Below are 19,467 nucleotides of genomic sequence, written 5' to 3' on the forward strand. Positions count from 1 at the left end.
AAACATTTTTTTCAGATGTTTTTGTAATTGATCCGAAACGAACAACTACCCTCTGCGGTGCTCACGGCAAGAAGGAAGAACCGTACCGCACCGGTCTCGAGCCAGGTCACCAGATGTTTCGGCGGTAGTTCAGTGCATCGGTGAAGGCGTTCACACTGCCGGTGATGCAATGGAGGGTTCACGTCTCCGCTGTGCCGTCACATCACTCCGTCCCAGCTGAAAGCAGAAACCTCACGACTACAGCGGAGGAACCCAGGACGTGATTTCGCTAACGGTGATACCGGGCGAACCTGGCGCTTCACGGACGCTTTTTTGGAGCGTCCCGCGGTTTGGCGAAAGGTTTTAAACTCGATAAAGATTCGCTCCGGACTTCGAGCTTGAAAGAGTGTTCTCGTCGTTGCAGTCCTTTAAAGGGGCCCTCATATAGTGGGTGCAGCGGCTTCCGAGAAGTGTCCACCCTAATTAGGACATACAAGCACGTTGACTTCTGGCGTCGTATATTGGGAAGGCAGAGTCGGTGGCAGTTTCAAAACCACGTTCTTGCTGAAATCGTTTAATTCTGCTCTGATATCCACTACAAGGTCCGTGAGGAACCGCAGATTCTCCTCGTACACTATCTCCGTGGGGCTGGCCGTGAATTCCTCTCGGCGAGATGTACGAAGGCCGCGGAGGACGAAAGGCAAAGACTACGAACAAGACCGATCGTCGCCAGGTATTAAAGCGGCTTTCCGCGTACGGTGCCAACGTTCCAGCATATCATTGGATTGCGGGTTGTATGCCTTAGTCCTGTGGCGTTTGAAACCCAGGAGCTTGCCTAATTCCGGAAAACGAGTAGATTTAAATTGCATTTCCTGATCCGTGATTATTACGACCAGTACACCAAAGAGTGGAATCCATTCTCGACAGAGGACCTCGGCACATGAAGTATTGCCTCAGGTCACTGCGTAAACCCGTCGATGATTGTAGGGCAATATTTGTACCCGTTCGAGTCTTGCAAAGGGCCAATGATGTCCAGGTGAAAGCGCTTTGTCCACCAGGAGAATGCGCCTACTTCCTTTTTACGTGCTTGGTGATTTTACACTACTGACACGGCATGCATTGTCTGGCCCAAGATTTTACATCCTTGTTCATGGACAGCCAAAAGTATTTTCCGTTCCGTTCAGGTTCGTCGTTCCGCTGCCTGGATGCACAAGATCAAGTACTATGTGTAATACATCCATGCGAAAATCAGCTGGAATAAATAGCCTGGGTCCCTTGTCTAGGGCTTCGCTGGACACGGCACCTGACCAAGAAAACGGCAGAAGTGGAGCATCAACCAGCTGTTGTTTGATGGTTTCAAATGCCGTCCAGGAGGCCTGAGAAGACCATGCAACCTCGGGGGAATCTTGTTTTTTTGGGCCCAGATAAGTAAGCGTTGAGGATCGCTTGGTGATGAGCAGTCTTGGACAAGAAACGACGATAGAAGTTTAACATGCCCGTGAACCTTCGTGGATCCTTCACCGTGGTTGGCAGGGGAAAGTTTTTGATTGCTTCAACCTTGTCTGGGTTTGGTTGAATACCGTCAGGGGTGATCATGTGGAATGTATGAATTTTCATTTTTGAAGAACGAGCCCGGCCTCAAGGAGACGTTAAAAATGCACTCCATATGGTTTAAATGTCCAGATTCGGAGGAAGAGTGGACCAAAACCTTATCCATGTAGACGACATAAAAGTCTAAGTTTCGTAGGACAGAGCATAAGTCAAACGTCATCCTGGTGAACTCGAAGAGTCCGTAACGTATGCAAATAGTCATTGTCGTTATCTTTCCGAGAGATACGGAGATTTGGTGATACGCCTTAGCCAGATCCCAGTCCTCGAATACAATAGAAAAAGTCTCTTTTTCCTGACGACTTCAACGAGGTTGCGGGGTCTATCAAGGGTTTGTTCTGCAGGTCTACAATGGTGACACAAGAAGTCTGCGCCTAAAATGGGGGTGCTAATGTCAGCCAAAACGCATCGTCACGCCGGCGCAATCCGAGACTTATGTCCACCCACCTGCAGCCGTAAGGGCGGATGGGAGAGGAGTTCGCAGCAACCAAAGTTTTGTGGTATTAACGTGTTTGGAACGAGGAAGACCGACACTTCCGCACCCTGCCGACCAGAAAGCAGAGTCAGCTCAAAAGGTTGAAAATTGTAAAGCGATCTAATGCTGCGCTTCGAGTAGTCGCCGTCAAGACACCCACCGAGTCTAGGTTTTTGGATTCAAATTGCATCCGGTGGTACACTTCGTCACTTGAGCTCCAAATTTACGATGATACAAGCAAACTGTCGTTCCGGTAAGGGCCCTAGGATGCGACCTCGATCGTGACTGTGATGGAGATCTACCTCCCAAACGCAAAGTACTCACAGTCGTTGTCAGCTTTGAGACTGCGTCGGCCAGTGAAGCCACCGTTTGTCTAAGGTCCACAATACCCTGACATGTAATCCCAGACACTTCTGCCACCACGCCCGTACACATCGTGGACTTCACCGGTGGTGACGAACAGCACCTCCAGGGAGCCCGAGTCCGCGCAGGTCAAGATAGCACGAGTTTTCTCCGGTAGTCGCTGTAACCACGGAGGTTTCAATAGCTCTGAACCGACCTTAACCCACCCAGCCGTCTCATTTATCGAAGCAGCTGGTATGGGGTCCGGTTGCCCAGAGTCGGTCCATCAAAAAGTGATTCATCTTCGCTTTTTAACTTCCCCGGTGTATAAGCGCTCAGACGCTCATACGCGCTCGGATGTAGGAGCAATCTTCTAGCACGTCCGCGGCCAGTCCGATGGTCTCTTCGTCGAGACAGGCAAGTGCATGATTAAAGCGCGTGCGATCCCTTGTGATACTTGCAAGCGAAAATTGCGCTTCCGATTGGCGAAATCACGCCGCTGGATTGCACCAAAAAGGGGGCATCCTTACTGCGATCGCCACACAGAGGGGATCACGCCTCCCGCCGTTTTGTGCTTGTGCGGCATACTATCTGGTAATCGAGGTGAGTGAAGCGGAGACGGAACTTCGGAGCGGACAGAAGAGTTTTGCTATGCCCCCCCGCCGAATCAATGGCACCCACAATTCCTTTAGAGAACTGTGCGAAGAGGCCAATATCAACTGATGGGGGAACCCTATAAATCGGTAGTGGTTAAATTGAAAGAAAGCAGGGTCCCGCAGATCAGGTGTTCAATTTTATTGCGAAGAATAGTAACCACTCTATTCCCACAATAGGATTTTCCAACTATAACAAAGGATCAAATTACCATTGCCCGCAGAAAGTTAGGGCCTACAGCGGACGCTGTCAACGCAGTGATCACTATGGCAGACGAAGCAACTGCAGGTATAAGGTGGTACCAAAAACACTGTGCTATCATCACTCTCGAAGTGAGAAATACTTTCGATTCTGCAGAATGGCAGCATATTATAAGATCACTAAACCAGCTTCATGTACCCTTCTGTCTTCAGCTAAGCATCAGGGATCAGGGATGCCGGATCGAAAGCTTTGGCTTGATACCAACGAAGAGCCACTTGAATATTTTGTTAACCGGCGGAGCGCTGCTGGGTCCACTATTTTGGAACGTGTTGAATGACATGGCAAGAGTTGGTGGAAGACAAGGCTGAGGCTGTGCTGATGAATAGTCGCAAGTTGAGAGAAGTTCCAAGGTTTCATACGGGATCGTCGATTAATCTTCAAGGATCACTTGACCCACGCGAATGAGAAAGCAGGGAAAGTTATAGCTGCGCTAACTGGCACGATGCCTAATATTTGAGGACCCAAACCACGAAGGAGGTTGTTGCTAGTCACAGTGTCCTCATCCAGTTTGGGCAAAGGCCCTTAATGTTAGCATATTAACGTATTTCGGCCAAAGTCAGACGAGACAGATTTCGTAGATGAGGAAATGATACCTACTGAAATTTCGGCTGTGAAGATGCAGAGGCTGCACAACTGTAAGGTAGCGGTGACCACAAATAAAAAATAATAACCGCAAAACTCTCACTTAATAAAGGCCATCCTCCAATAGAATGACCTGAGGATTCCAAGCAGGGTGGGAATCTCTAAGGCCGCATCTCACTATACACCTGTGTCAGGAGGAATATTGATTGGGGATGCGATCCGTAATGGACCCTCCCTTTCGGTTGCGGCACTCAGGTCCGGAGTTTTACGGCTTTACGGCATGCGGTCGACCCGTTATTTTTATCTTTCCGTTTTAGCTCGTGTAATGATATTTTGTTTGTTTATTCTTCAGAATCCTGGTACGACCCACGGATCGAAAAAGACACTTGATCAAAATGCTCAAAGGAGGCCCAGCCCAAATTCCAAGCCTGACTAGCACAGAAGCATGCAAGCACGTGTCAAAGAAGTACTTGAATGTTTGCAGGCGGATCTTGACGGTCAATTTTGCCATCTTTTTAGATTTTTGGGATAGCAACGGTATGACAGAAGCTACTCTAAACATGGCCGGATGCAACGGTGCCCCCGGGGCTCAGAAATGTAGTTTTATTGACGGAAGCAGAAGAATATTGAGGTAAACTTTGGGAGTTAACCGCCCAGCATGCTGAGTGGATTACCGACGAAGGCAACGGTTATATCACTATCCCGGATATGTCTTTTAGGATGTTATCAAAGAGGAGGCTCTATAAGCAAAAACAGCTCGAAGAACATACCTGAATCAAGTCATTAGTCGGGCGGAGGAATTTGCACCCAACCATTAGGACCGTAGCCTACACAATGACGAAATCTATGAGCGATACCATGACCGTCCGGTTGTGGATAAAATCCGGCTCAATAGGTTACGGTGGGCGGGTCACTTAATCCGTATGGATGAAGATGATCCCACCCGGAAAGTCTATAAGGGCAATATCTATGGTAGGAAAAGAAGACGAGGCAGACCCTGCCTAAGATGGAGCGATGGCGTGGGCCAGGACGCCAGACAGCTTTTAGGGATATCGAATTGGTGGACCTCGGCGCAAAACCGGGATGTCTGGAGTTCCTTATTAAGGCAGGCCTAGACCGGATACCGGTTGTTGCGCCGTTGATGATGATGATTAGGACCTGCATGCTGAACGTAGCATTGGTGACCTGTTCAATGTAGGGTTAGCGCGTCTAATATCGAGAGCAATTTCGCTAAGAACAGCAAATTTTGGTGGAAAGTCGCCGTTATTAGCATCGAGTCATCCAAATGTACAAAAGCTTTAAGGCACAAGTGAGCAGGAATGACTTTGACAATCAGTGGTTTCAAGATTTGAGGTGCATTCTGGAGCCCAAACAACCCGATTACAAACTGATAGAGTGATCACCCAGGAACTATTGAGGTAGTCTTATCCTTCAACATATCATCTTCTGGAATTTATCAGAATGTATTCTTCAGATCTAGACTTAATAAGTCTAGCCTTCGGAGGACGGCTGAAAACCTCGTCGATGAAAGGCAAAGGATAAGCGTCCTTCACGCATCAAGGCAAAGACGCAAATTATCAGGTTTCATCAATGACTGTGTCGTAAGATGTGGACGCCCTTCGACTTGAAAGATACCAAACCTGACATTGACATCCTCGAGTCTGGCTCAATGGTGTGTCGTCAACTGGTGTTGTTTGGTGACATTGATTATTAAAGAAACTGAAGGTGCAAATTAGTCCTGTGCGAGTCCGAACTTGTGCACCAAATCTGCATCAAGCTATAAGTTTGCGGTAACGAATGGACACAGATGAACCACATCGATTTCGGCCGATCACGAAACGTCAGGTCAGCCGACACTTTGTTTAATGTTAAGTGATTAGTCCCGTCTGATGTCCTGATATCAATACGCAACCTCTCCCATTTGTACCGATCGTCGTTAATAATTTTCAGAGCGAAATCCGTCGGCAGAAACAAAGGAGCCAAAACAAACTGATCTGCAGTCCGAAGGTGTTTTGCTTTCTTCTGTGAATCCACGCTATCAACACTTCTAGAAGTCGACTGCCGATCGAGTGGAGATCAAAGGATATCAACGTGGTCAGTGCAGGAGGATCCAGAGCGGGAACCAGTTTGCTCGAAGTAAACAGAGCATACTGCACGTGAATTCCTAATTGATTCATATTTCAATAGCTTGATCAACCTTCATTTAAGCCACAATTTTTGGGGCTATCTAGATGTTCCTTAATCATTCGAGCCATGGAAATTCCTTTTCGTCTTCCTACAAGACTTCGAAGTTTCTTCGGTGTTACATCTAATCATCCAATTACGTATCGTGGAGATCTAATTTCAATTTACCCTGTTTGAACCGTTTGAACAACATGAATGTAAACAAAAGCAATCCGTTCCCTCCTTCTCTTTAATTAATCTCCGCCCTTGGTAACTCTTTATCGAATCTTAATCGTAATCACATACCGTGCGTGCGTGTTTCCCCTAATTAAACCGCGTAAATTTGGCTTACATGCCCCATAAGTACTTGGAAGATTTTTTTGCCCACATTGCCCGTATAAAAGGCGACGAGCCTGCGAAATTCAGAATCAGTAGCACCAGCCCCCATTTCGAAACACAATAGTTTTGGATAAAGGAAACCTCCCCAATCGTTGAAAAAGGATAACATTTAGGCCCTACAAATGGCTGGTATGTATAGACTCGCGTCACTTGAGATAATACCCCCACTTTTAAGAACTTTTGTAGACTCTTAAAAAATCATCCCTTATTAAGGAAATCTTACATTTCGTCCTAGCTTCATCCGGACTTTTCGCCATTTTGGCCGCATCGCTTCTGGCCTCCGTTAGTGGTCAGACCGCATGTCTCTATGCAACCAGTTCAACTACAACATACGTCGCGAATCCCACTTCATGTCAGGCTTGGATTGCATGTAACAGTGGAAAAATTGTGAATACAGGAACATGTGCTACAGGATATCTTTTCAATAACGCCACTGGGGCCTGTGAAACCGCCAGCAGTGTTACATGTACAGACTCTTCACTTGAGAACATTTGTGTAGGCCAAGCCGATGGCTCTTATGTTGCTAACCCGGACAACTGCAAATCCTATTTCTATTGTGACAATTCTATTGGATATGCTGGCTTATGTAACAGTAACTACCATTGGAATTCCACGTTGAAAGTTTGCGAATATGCTGCCAATTACACCTGCCCGGCTTCTGGTTCCTCCAAGAGCGCCACATCTACCCTTACTTGTTCCGATGTCCCGGATGGAACTTTCCTACCAAGTAATACAAGTTGCTCTGCTTACTATGTCTGCGAAGGTGGAAAAGCTATAGCTGGCTCATGTAATGCCAGCATTCCTCTCTATTTTGATGCAACGACTGGAACTTGCGGCTATGCATCTGACGTCACATGTGACATATCGGGCACGGACGAAAGCGACCAGATTTCGGTACCATATAATTACACTGCCATCTGTGGAACCACTAATAGCACCGCCCATTTCGCCAGTGATCCAGCTAACTGTACAGGCTATTTCTACTGCAGCGACAGCACTGATGCCAGTCCGTCTCATGGATACTGTCCAGATAGCCTCTACTTCAACGCAACCACCCAAGAATGTGCCAGTCCATCAACTGTTAATTGTACCATTCAAGCATGCGTAAACCAGCCTGTTGGATACTTTGCCACCAATGACGCCAGCTGTGCTTCTTACTACTATTGTTCGCCTACTGGCAAACAGGCAGGAAACTGTACAACAGGATACTACTTTGACGTTGAAAATCAGGACTGCAATTCACCTTCGGCGGTGACGTGCACCATTTCAAGCAATTCAACCACAACGTAAAACCTTGCCTCCAACCGCGAACTCAACCTCCATCAAAAACTGCAACTACGAGTTCACCTTCGACCATGTAGGCTTCATTTGAATTTTGTAGAAAATTTGTCAATCCTGATTTCAAACGTTTCGGCAAACTCTCAGCCATTATAGGCATACGTCAAGAAAATATTGATTGTAAGGTTTCGAGTAAAAGTTCAGAAAATAAAAATTTAAAAAAAAATACATTTTCAGGAGTTTTGAATGTACTTTAACTTCTTCCAAAACCCTGGCAATCCTCTCCAAAGTAAGAGTAGCAGCATTTGCAGCGGCGCTTTAACTGAGCAAGGGTTCAACTATTCCTATCCTCCTTGCCCACTTCGAAGTTCAGCACATATCAATTTACCATGGGCTGGCATTTTCCGGACAATACCGATTTTCAAGGAGTCTTCCAGGTGCCTCCTCTCTGAGCAAAATTGTAGACAGTAGAATATGACATGCTCCGAGGCCTGAAGGATGCAACAACATTCAGAGCCAAAGAGGGAATCATCTAACCTAACTCGGTGCAGATAGTTTCCGTCACTATCATATCCTGAGAGGAACTGAGTCAAGTGGTAGGTACTCTCGCTGTTCCGTCCGCCGTCTACTCCAAAATACGGAACGTATGGATCTAGCAACCCCTCTACATATCATCCTACCTTTCCTGACACTTTTTCAGCCACTCCCACTTTCCTGCGCTTCGGTATTTTGTACCCTCGCCTGAAGTTACTCTGAAGGTGTTGCGCCCCTCAGCGCCACCAAATGTCAGTTAGCGTTTAGCGTCCTCCGACTGCTTTCATACTCTAGTGCTTCCTCTCGCAACGGGGCCTCAAATATTAGTCATCATCCGTGCTAACTACACAGCGTCCTCTGCCGCTTTCTTAAGGGTATAGTTAAAGTGCCCCTTGAAATTGATCCTCGATCATTACCCTCAGGTACGTGATAATCGGTTTTGAAGTTATGTTGTGGCCACCAATATGAAAACAAACCATCCCTTGCCTACAGGTGGTTATCAAAACCACAAGACCTTTGTCCTTTCTTCCACAAAACAAAGCCAAACCTGTGAGGAGTGGGGGTGGAGCAAGCGCTCATTGTGCTTCATATTCTGCTGGAAAGGACCCATCACTGAGCCCTGTGTTACTCATTCGGTGATGGTGTACTGCTTAGGTGCCTCAAGTACCTAATGACATCCACCGCAGCATTTATTTAAGGACATTGCTTCCCATGCTGGCTTTAAAACCACGTTCACTCCATCGATGGTTCAATGATCTTAACGAAATCCAAACTGTCGCGTTCTGCGCCGTAGGGCAGAACTGACTTCATCGCGCTCATTAGAGGACTTTGTCTGCTTGATGTATGACCACCAATATTTGCATTAGCTGATTTAAGGATGAACCTCCAGGTGCAGTTTTGTCCGCTCACGCTTTGATCCGTTTATCTGTCGCATTAATATTCCGAGTATGCTTTCCGCGTGTCCAACTGGCGACTAGTTGCGACTCTTGTGGCATGTCGAGTATTATTACACTGTCAAATGAAGCGTTCCAGAGGTCCGGCCCTAGGATCATTCCCTGCACTATCCCCGCCGTTATATCCATTCTTTGACCCTCTAGCATCTCACAGAACAGGGAGTGGTTTATCAGATATTCTTTCAATATCTACAAGAGATAGCTGGACACGTGGGATGTATTGTCTACTGGGAATCCTACGGAATTAAAGGCATCTCTGATATCAAACGTTACGAGAAATACCACTCCTCGAGCTCGGCGGCTGTACGCCACCGCTCGATGAAACGCGTCTACAACTCGCATGACAATATCCATTGCGAATCTGCTTGCTCTGAAATCAAATTGTCTTCAAGATAGATCTTCAGCTCCAGTCTTCCAGTCTGTATTCAGCTGGAGGGTTTTTCATCATTTTTCCGGTCATGTCAGGCATACAAAGTACCCGGAATGCAGATGGATGGCCAGAGTCTCCTTTTACTTTGCTGACCAACACAAGCCTCGCCACCTGCTAGCGGAAAGGAAAAGTGCTTTTTTCCAGTTTTTATATCACTACCGAGACACGATCGGATTCTGTCGTCTTCTTGTTATTATTATCAATCTGCACAGGATGTGCAAGGAATAGTGCCCCTCAGCACGATCTATCTGCTTGGAGTCGATCGAGCAGCACTTCTGAAAAGGCCTGATCTTTCAGGTTACCAGTTTATAACCGAATCCCTGCCGGTCCTCACTCACCTTATCGACCAGGTCCTGATATAGTTGTGAGCTTTGAGTCTGTTCATCGCCCTGCTGGGTACCCTTTTGGCTTATCTGCATGTGTATCTGTCTTTGGATTGCACTCCTCCTCCCGGTCATGCAGTCGTTGCGTCAAGCGGCAAACTTTGTGACCCTCTTTCTGAAGCTCAGTAATTCCCAACGTTCACCAATGTATAGAAGGTTTGCCACGTCCCGCACTCTCCTGAACATGGTGCTCCAAGGAGTTGGTCAGCCCTAAGAACGCAGTACATTGATGGTCTCTCAACAAGAAATCTTCGAGAAGTTGCCACCTGTCCATCGGCACATGTTACGTCGGGAAAACTTCTTCACAGCCTGGACGCGGGAACCTTGAGGTGGATTCAGTATTTAAAGCTACGAGCCCCGTTCTCGCCACCATTTTAAGAATTCGTTCCACTCTGGGGTCTGGGTGAAACATGCCCCATTCAAATGTGCTGGCATTGAAGTCATCCTAAATCGCCCTCCAGAGCACATCCCTAAAGCGGGTGCCCTCTCGAACACAAATGACAGCAGTATCTGATATGTCGAGGTGCAATGAAGGTGGATCCTTTTAGCTACTATTCACTGATGAACATTTAGTCAACAGAAGTCGTGCATATGATCTGAACGATTTGGATAATATTCACCGCATCCTAGCTCTTTCCAATTCTGCTCTGAAGGTTAGACACCACTACGGGCCAGCAGCCGAACGTACTCATCAGACGCCCCACGATCCCTGCATAGAACGCAAATCTCTTTTCCGTTCCAGGTATTTGCTTTATACTCTACCTGGTCGCATCTCAGCTTGCTACTCTCCTGTCAGGTCCTCGGCAGGTTGTACACGTGTACCTAAGCACCTTTAACAGCTGGTGAAGACGTTGGAGTTCGTATCTTATATAACGCTCTACGAATTCTGATTTTTTCGTCGTTATAAGGTTATTAAGCGGTAGCTTATACCATAGTGAGCTGTTGGCCTCGGTAATTCCAATCTGAGCATTGGTTACTTCCACTTTATGGTCTCTTCAACTCCGCTCCTTTCTGTGATGCAGATTTCGGATTTCCTAAGAGATATGTATTTTATGATAGAAACCATAGCTTCCTTTCCCTATAGCTTATTGACTGCTTCACGAAATGTACCTTTGTTTGTTGTCTTCGGACCTAATTGGACGAGGATTCCACCACTTCCACCCGACACTTTTGCTCTGCTGCCTTCGCAATTGATCCTATAACAGATTTCGCTGAGAACTTCCACAAAGGTATTGTCTTCCGTCGTCAATAAGCTGAGCGGTCGGTCTAGTCCTCCATTGTTTCCCACCTTTTCTTTTGGTGCTCCTCCATTCCCAGCCCTTTGAGCCCTCGATGCTACCAGTCTCTTCCTCCTCTCATTTCCTTTTTTCCCAGTTCGCCCTGTAATGGGTCAGCTACGATCCATTTTGCGCTTACGCTCTCAGCAAGGGGCGCGGCTGCTTTTTCTTTTCTTTATTTTCCTGAAGTTCCTCCAGCTTCATCAGCCCGTTTTTCACAGCTTTGTTGTACACAAGCGCAGCCAACTCCTTCTCCATCCCTACTGTCCCCACAGCCATGTCATTTTTGTTTGGCATGGAAATTTTTACCCGCGCATTCTGTGCGAGGGAGCGGGCCCCAAAAGTCAGTATCGGGTGTGCCTTTGGGGACTAAACCCCTACCCCCCTTCCCTAAAGTCTGATGGCGGAACTTCAAGTAGAAGCCCATAAATGTAAAAAGGAAGATGTGTGTGAAAAGCAGGTGAAACGGGGCTCCCAATTTCACGAGTTGTTCTAAAATGACCCACAAGGTAGTGATGCGAACAATGCAGGAGGATGCGGGCTCCTATCTACCGATCAAGTCTCCGAGATGTTCGTTCATGTGTTCCAGAATTATTTTAGCTATCGTCTTTCCGACGCCGGGAGCAAGGAAACACTCCTCCAATTGTCGCGCACAAAAGCTTCCCCTTTTTTGAATCTTAATGGTCATCAGCTCTTCCACTTTCTGATAAAAGTCGGAGATAAGCAGCATTATCGGGGAATACAACTGATCTGCAGAAACTGAAGCCGAAACGACGATGCATGGCTTTGGGGGACACCGTCAAAAGCCGCCAGCGCCAATACTAAGTTTGAGTGGATTGATGGCTAACCATTTCATCCACAAGAGGTGGAACTTTACCAAATGTCTTACGGTTAAGAACTATGGTGAAGGGTCCCTTCTACCTCTTCACTTGCTAGTCATTATGGATAAGGAGTCAAACATGATCATGTTCCGCTAGACCATCGAAGAATTTGCCATCAAATGCAAGTTTCCGCTTCACTGGCCAGCATTTTTACTGGTAATCCAATTGTCAATTGGTAGCTGAATCTTATAAGGCAAAATGGATCTTACACTGGAAGGTTCACAGCTCTCCTACTTTGCGACAAACGGCAGATGAAACACGGAAACGGAGACAAGCAACCATTAGACCATGTTCTTACGCATATCCAGAAGATAACTACTCGCACAGTGCCGATCAGTTGAAATTCAACTGACATTAATGACAGTACCCTTAAACCTATACCACCAATGGCGAAGTGGTGGGAGTTTTAAAAACCCACAAACCTCCCACCATTATTGTTAGGACTAAGACCATATTTCACTTTGACATGACGGAGTAATCATAATCGTAAGTACCCATCATTATAACAAAGTCATCTTTAGGAAGCTTCTTCTAAACTGCTGATCATAACATATAGAGCCTTCTTTTTTCCTGAATCGAATTCATTACAAAAGTGTGGTACTCCTTAACCAGGACCGGAATCGTCTAGTCAAGATTCTGTCAAAAACCGCCCCCAGATCAAAAGAGGGTACCTTGTGGTAGGCATCAGTAACAATCTGAAACTGCCTCCACCTGGCTCTCCAATATATCATACAATGGCAAGACGGAGAGGGGTATTCTCCAGAGTCCCTACATGTTACTTTAATTAGGCTCAGAATATCGAACTTATATCCCTGGAATTCTCATTCGAGCTGGGGAATGCAAGCATCCTGGGAACCCTCGATCTCCCTTCGAGGAGCATGTCCACATTTCAGTCCACTTCCATAGCCAAAGGTCGGTGGGTGAGGTTAAGCCCTATCCAAGGCGTGATTGACATTTTGATAGCAACAAAGTTTTGAAACTTGTCGGTTGTTGTCCAAGACTTTTCTGTGTCTCATGAAAGGCGTCCAGAACAACGAGAAAAAGATGATTTTGAGTGTATTCTTAAGTACCATGTCATAGGGGATAGTTATAACCTCCGCAAATCCTACTGCGACGCTGATAGCTTTAGAATTCTCTAAGACCGGCCTACACTTGTTGAGCAACTTCTCTTCCTCTGTTTCCGTCTTCCGAAAAAATCTATGCTCTCCAGTAATACAGTTTTGTCGCCAAGAAACAAGATCCTCCATTTTTTCTCCTGGTATATTTTGCAAGCTCAGGCTTGAAGGAATCTCATGGGGAGGAGTGGAGCTTCTGTTTAGAATGTAATAGGGAGTTTAAGATATTGCCAATTTGGTGTTGATACACTGGGTGGTGCTCCTATTTTTTTACAATTTTATTGACTTGCATTCATATTCACCCTTCATCCACTCAAAGTCCTTCCTTTTTGCCGTTGGAGGACACCAAAAAGGGATAGAAATTTGTAGGCCAGTACCCTGTAAACTATGAAACTTTATTGCTAGCGAAAAGTCAACAACGCCCGAGGCGTTGGGACTGACCGAACGCTGAAAACCTTTGGCTATTGAGAACGGACTATGGTTGATTTCTGGAATGGGCACAGGCTCCGCGGCAACGTAAGTGAGAGTCCTCTAAAAGCTCAATTTTTCCAACTTGCGTGGGAATTCCAACAATATAAGGTGGGCATTCTGGGCCTAAGCGAAGTAAGATGTTGGGACTACACTCCTACTCCTTTTCTTCTTCCTGGGTAATGTGCTTATGTACTCTGGAGAGCCAAGTAGAAGCAGGCACGGATCCGGTTCCAGTTTGTTTCTGACGACTTTGGCAAAGCGCGCTCCCTTAACCGTTTCGTTTTCATGGTTTATGATAAAGTTTTAACTGCAAGATTCCGGTCCATGTAAAGCTCACAGCACAGCATCACAATTGTACAGTGTTGATCATCAATGGAGACTTCCGACATAGTTGAGAAAGATGCTTTCTACGAGCAATTACACGCAGTTCAATGGAAACTTCCGAAAGGTGACATTGGGATCGTGATAGGTGATCTGAATGCCAAGGTGGTATCTTGCCTTTGGTGTTCGAGCACAGAATCTACCATAAGCTCAGTTGGGTTTCAACTGACCGACACCGTAGGAGCTGTCAAATCGAACACCTCGAGATCAGCGGTAGATTTAGTAGGTGTCTCCTGTATGTTCGGAACAAGAGAGGCGCTGACATCGGCCTCGAAAGCGATCACCATCTGATGGTAGCTACGTTCTCTTGCGTGTTGTGTCCACCACTTCTCGTAGGTTTTGCGAGTTGCGACCCACTAAATGCAACACCGTTTGTATGATCTAGCTGTCGCTTGACATTGGGGGAGCCATTTTGTTGATCGAACGGCAGATATACTGACTGACGATCGATGAGCATTGGGCCACCATCAAAAATGCTTTTTCCTAGGATGCAATACAGATTGTCGGTCACGTCAAAAAGTGACGTCATAAGATCTGGTTGCAGAATCGTAAAAATGGATCGATTAATGGTATAGGTTGAAGCTTTATTGATTGCTGTGAGTGACAAATCACGTGTATACCGCATCACTAAAGAGCCTGCATCTGGTTGCAAATCCTTCGATGGTGGTGTAAAGAACGTTAACGGTCGACTTCTCATCCACCATGATGAACAACTCAATTGGTTAAAAGAACACTTCATCACGGTTCTTAGCCGTATCATATCTCGTCATGTGGATGACATGCGGATACGAACTATATCCCCAAGCGGACGAGAAATCGTTTCGGCCATCAATGCACGCAAGACAGAGTTTTTTATCACACACTACATTAATCTTGGTCATCCGAGATCTTTCCTCGGAAAACAATTTTTTGTTTTTCGATTACATGGCTAACATTTGCGTGAATGCGACATGCACGTTGTTCGCCCCGCCACATCACTCCACCCCCAGCTGAAACCAAAGGGTGTTTCGTCGGAGAACCAGATGCACGGTTCCCTCAATTCGGCTGCCACAAGTCAAAACGGAAGAATCACGCGCCTCAAACCCCGATCGTTTTTTCATGCTGGAAGACGGGCTTTAATCAAGAGGTACCCGTTTGACCGTGCCCCCACCCCCCACGTTGAGATTATAACGATGCCGGCCTCGCTGGAGGACTTCCAAGGGGCCCTCATAAAGTGGCTGCAGCGACTTCCGAAGAGCGTTCGTCCTGATTAGGGGATGCGTATAAAATTCGAGATCCCTGGACACGGCAGCTACGGTTTTCGCTTGATTGCTGGGCGGCAACTTTAGGTTTGGCATTACGTCCTTGAGCAGACGCAACAGACCCGTAGTGTTAAATCCTGACCTTATGTGAAAATAGGTTCGCTGGGGTGTCTCAGGTTCTCCCTGTATACCAGCTCTGCGAGACTTGCATCAAATTCTTCTCGATTGGCTGTTCGGAGGCTAAAAAGAACGAGTGGCATGACCTACGACCAAGTAGGGTCATCTTGGGTCATTATAGCGACCTTCAGCGTCCTGTGCCACCTTTCGAAAATCCTATTTGATTGCAGGTGCTACGTGGTTGTCCGGTGGCGTTTAAAATCGGGGAGTTTGCCAAACTCTGAGAAAAAGTGGGACTCAAACTGCATTCCCTGGTCGGTGATTATAATCACCGGCGCAACAAATCGTGGAATCCATCCTCAATAGGGAGCCTCTGCAAAGGACTGTGCAGTAATATCTTTCAGAGGTATTGCCTCTGGACTACCTATGCGCTCCCCGCCATTACAAACATAATATCCAAAATAATCCTTGAACACGGCAAATAACATCCCGAAAGCTTGACCCACATAAAGCAGGCTGGTTTCTGTTCCGGATCCTTCTTCATTGACCTATGGATCATTTTTGAACAGTGCGCGGAATTTGGATCTTCACTGCACCTGACCTTCGTGACCAGGGAATGTACCTCGGGTGCTCTACGCAGGAGAGGCATTTCGGAGAAGCTAGCAGCTATTACCAGAGCGACATATGATGGCGCGAAATGTTGCATGGTGAACTGAGATAAAATCTCGGAGGATTTTCAGGTCGAAAGCGGAGTGCGCCAGGGTTGCATCTCGGCACCGATATTATTTTTTTTTGTTCTGGGTAAGGTTATTCATGCTGCCTTTCCCGGAGGAAGTGTAGGAATTCAATGGACGATGAGATGTTTCCTTAAACACCACAACTACTCTGATGACATCTGTTGGCTCCCTCACCGGTTTGTGGAGCTTGCCCAAATGGCTCTGCATTTAGAAAGAGAATCAAGTAGAGTTGCACTGAAGATGAACAGCAACAAAACCAAGGTTTTCAGTCGGACAGGTCATTTTACTCTCTCTATTTCCACTAATGGTGGAGTATCGTTGACCAGTTTGTATATCTAGGAAGAGTGGTTTCTACCAACGGTGGTGTTCTTTCTGCGCTGCTATATGGGAGTAGTACGTCGAAAGTGATCCCAACTATTACTTTAAAGTTCTAAGCCTTCATCAACACCTGTCTGCGTCGTATTATTGGAATAGGTTGGGCTGACACTACCTCAAACGAAGAACTTGATCGGCGCACAAGTCTAGTACTTGTGCGCACTGTGATCGGAAGGCGAAAGTAGCAGTGGATAGGTCACACATTAAGAAGGGGCTACAATTGCATTGCAGACTATGCCATGGAGTGCAATTCCCTCTCCCAAGACGTCCGACGAGTGGGTTGTCCCAAGGGCACTTGGCGCAGAACAGTAGAAAACGAGTGCAGATGTCTCAGGAAACCATGTGGAGAGCTGAAGGATATTTCTGGTAACCGTGAATAATGGTGTGTATGTGTGGTTGATGGGGGTAAGGGGCAACCATATATGTTCATCCAAATGATAAAAAGACAAGAAATTATTATCTTACTTCAATATATTATTTTCTAATCGAAATAACGTTATCACCCGATTTATAATTAAGGATATCACAGCTCCCTATTCGGGGACTTAAAAAGACCTCATTTATATATCATATAAATTGCGATGAGGAAGAAGGTGCAGAAGCAAATAAAATAAGAGGAAAGGAGAGGAAAAGGGGCTGGAGAAGAACTGCATGAGGGTATAGAACAGATCTGAGGAACAGGATGAATTTGATTACTAAGCATTTACGTTATTATCAGGAGCATTTCTAACTCTGCAGGGAACTACTGAAGGTAAATTACAATTCTGATTTTTTACATCAAAATTATATCCTGGCGGGCACTTTCCAGCTTTCTTACCAGAAGCTGAACAGTAGTAAAACGATGAGCAACTCGTATCATCTGCAGCGAAGTATCCAACAGGCCTGTTCACACATGGCTCAATCGTGCAGGTGACATTTGAGGCCGATGCGCACTCCTGACTAGTAGAATTGAATGCAAGACCAATTGGACAGTATCCATGAGTTGGAGCTTTATCATTGGGTGATTTGCAGTAAAAGTATCCTGTGCAGTTTGCTGGGTCCAAGGCAAAGCGGCTATCATCTGTCGTTGTTCCGCAAATACCGGTGTAGTTATATGGAACAGATATTGCAGTTGTTGAACTACCCTCGCTACCATTAGTACTTGAAGTCGAATATTGCACATTCGATGGGTAATCACAAGCGCCAGTCGCGGGGTTGAAGTAAAGCGTGTTGCCGCAGGATCCAGCAATATATTGACCATTATCGCAGTGGTAATATCCAGAACAGCTTGTTTTGTCTGGCAAAAAGGTTCCGTTTGGTACATCGGAGCAAATCACGTCAGGTGTATTACTTTCGCACTCATAGCTAGGATCATTGACGCAAACTTCTAAGGTAGAATTGAAGTAGTACCCACTACTGCAGAGACCAGCACTTCCAACGGAGTTTGCACAGTGGAAGTATCCATGACAGTTGTTTGGGTCTGCGACATAGGAGTCGTCTGGTTGATTTTGACAAATATTCATAACGGGAGAGGATGGGCAGTTGACGTTTCTAGCTGGCTCGCAGGATGCTGAAGAAGGGTTGAACATATATCCTGAATTACATATTCCTGTTTCCACAACTTCGCCGAGGCTACAGGCAATCCACGCCGCACATGATGTTGGATTTGGAACGTAAGTGGTGGTAGAACTAGCTTGGTTAATACAAGCATTCTGACAGTACCCGGATCTTGGCAGGGATGCAAAGAAAGTGATGAGAAATGCAGCCAAGGCTGTTAAAACAAGAATGTATATTTAAATACATCTTCACGAAGATCTTTCCAAATATTGTTAAAAAGATACTTTCATAGACCTACCAACCATTTCGCCTGAGTTTTTCCCCATTTCTTTTCTTATCGCAATTTTTCAATTCGTGTTTAAGATACTGCAAAATTTTTTTACTGATACCGGAATTTGGAATTTTTTCCTTTTTATACTTCAACGAAGAACAAATTAGTTCCGACAGCGAACCATGTTCAAAATAGATTAGGCGTCTTCATCAACAATTGTCGTGCAAATGCGCTGATTACTGGTGCAAAACAAGGCAAGATATAAAGATAATTCACGTGCTTCCGTCAACACTTTTTTTGGGATTTTCGAAAAGGTCATTGGTGACTTGTTGCTACTTTTGAAATTGGGAAGATTTCGAGTAGAGAAAGTTAAACGGTGTCCTGCAATTAGAGCTACAACTTACAACTTTATAGATTTCTCATGACTCCACGATTTGTGTTGTTTTGTCTTTTTTCTGTAGGTTTCAAACTTGTAAATAGCTATTGACAATAGCTGCGAGATAGGCGAGAATTCCAATCTTCGCCACAGATTCTCATATTAGATTCCAATTGGCCACATTGAATTCATTTCGCAGGTCCAGGTTCACCACCACGCAGTATTTGCTGGTTCAACACTTTCCGTAAATTGCATTCTCGGCCAAGCCAGTTACCAATTTGATGGCATCAATGATTGATCTAACCTTACGGAACTCGTACTGTCGATCTGAAAGGCCTCCTTGACTCTCAACGACCGAGACTAATCTAATGAAGATGATGCATATAGGTCTCTAGGAGGTTGGCTCACTCGTAGGTTTACCAGCCTTCGGCAGTAGTACTAACTTCTGCCACTTCCATGCCGCAGGAAATATCACCGCGCCCTCCTCTTGTTGAGAAAATAACCCCTGGGTGATTTTTAGCAAAGGATTGGGCACATGATCTGCGGAGATGAATGGTCTCTGAATCGTTCCCTCACAATTCTCCAGACGCTGCACCAATGGTTTACGTTCGCTTCCGAACAGAGTTCCTTAAAACATTCCCTCTTTCT

The 19,467-nt window shown here is 45.9% G+C and overlaps 2 protein-coding genes across 2 annotated transcripts; one reads left to right on the plus strand and one right to left on the minus strand.

The window, feature by feature from the left end:
• Positions 1-6,479: 6,479 nt before the first annotated feature.
• Positions 6,480-7,956, plus strand: LOC119650229 (peritrophin-44-like). Its single transcript, XM_038052808.1, has 2 exons — positions 6,480-6,592; positions 6,699-7,956. Exons 1-2 carry the CDS (start codon positions 6,586-6,588, stop codon positions 7,751-7,753), a joined length of 1,062 nt encoding a protein of 353 aa, XP_037908736.1. The 5' UTR covers positions 6,480-6,585; the 3' UTR covers positions 7,754-7,956.
• A 9,179-nt stretch (positions 7,957-17,135) lies between these two features.
• Positions 17,136-18,552, minus strand: LOC119649273 (peritrophin-44-like). Its single transcript, XM_038051362.1, has 2 exons — positions 18,471-18,552; positions 17,136-18,386 (listed from the first exon to the last, which is right to left on the minus strand). Exons 1-2 carry the CDS (start codon positions 18,496-18,498, stop codon positions 17,332-17,334), a joined length of 1,083 nt encoding a protein of 360 aa, XP_037907290.1. The 5' UTR covers positions 18,499-18,552; the 3' UTR covers positions 17,136-17,331.
• Positions 18,553-19,467: the final 915 nt, after the last annotated feature.

The sequence above is a fragment of the Hermetia illucens genome, chromosome 2 (assembly GCF_905115235.1).
Source record: "Hermetia illucens chromosome 2, iHerIll2.2.curated.20191125, whole genome shotgun sequence".
Lineage (NCBI taxonomy): Eukaryota > Metazoa > Arthropoda > Insecta > Diptera > Stratiomyidae > Hermetia > Hermetia illucens.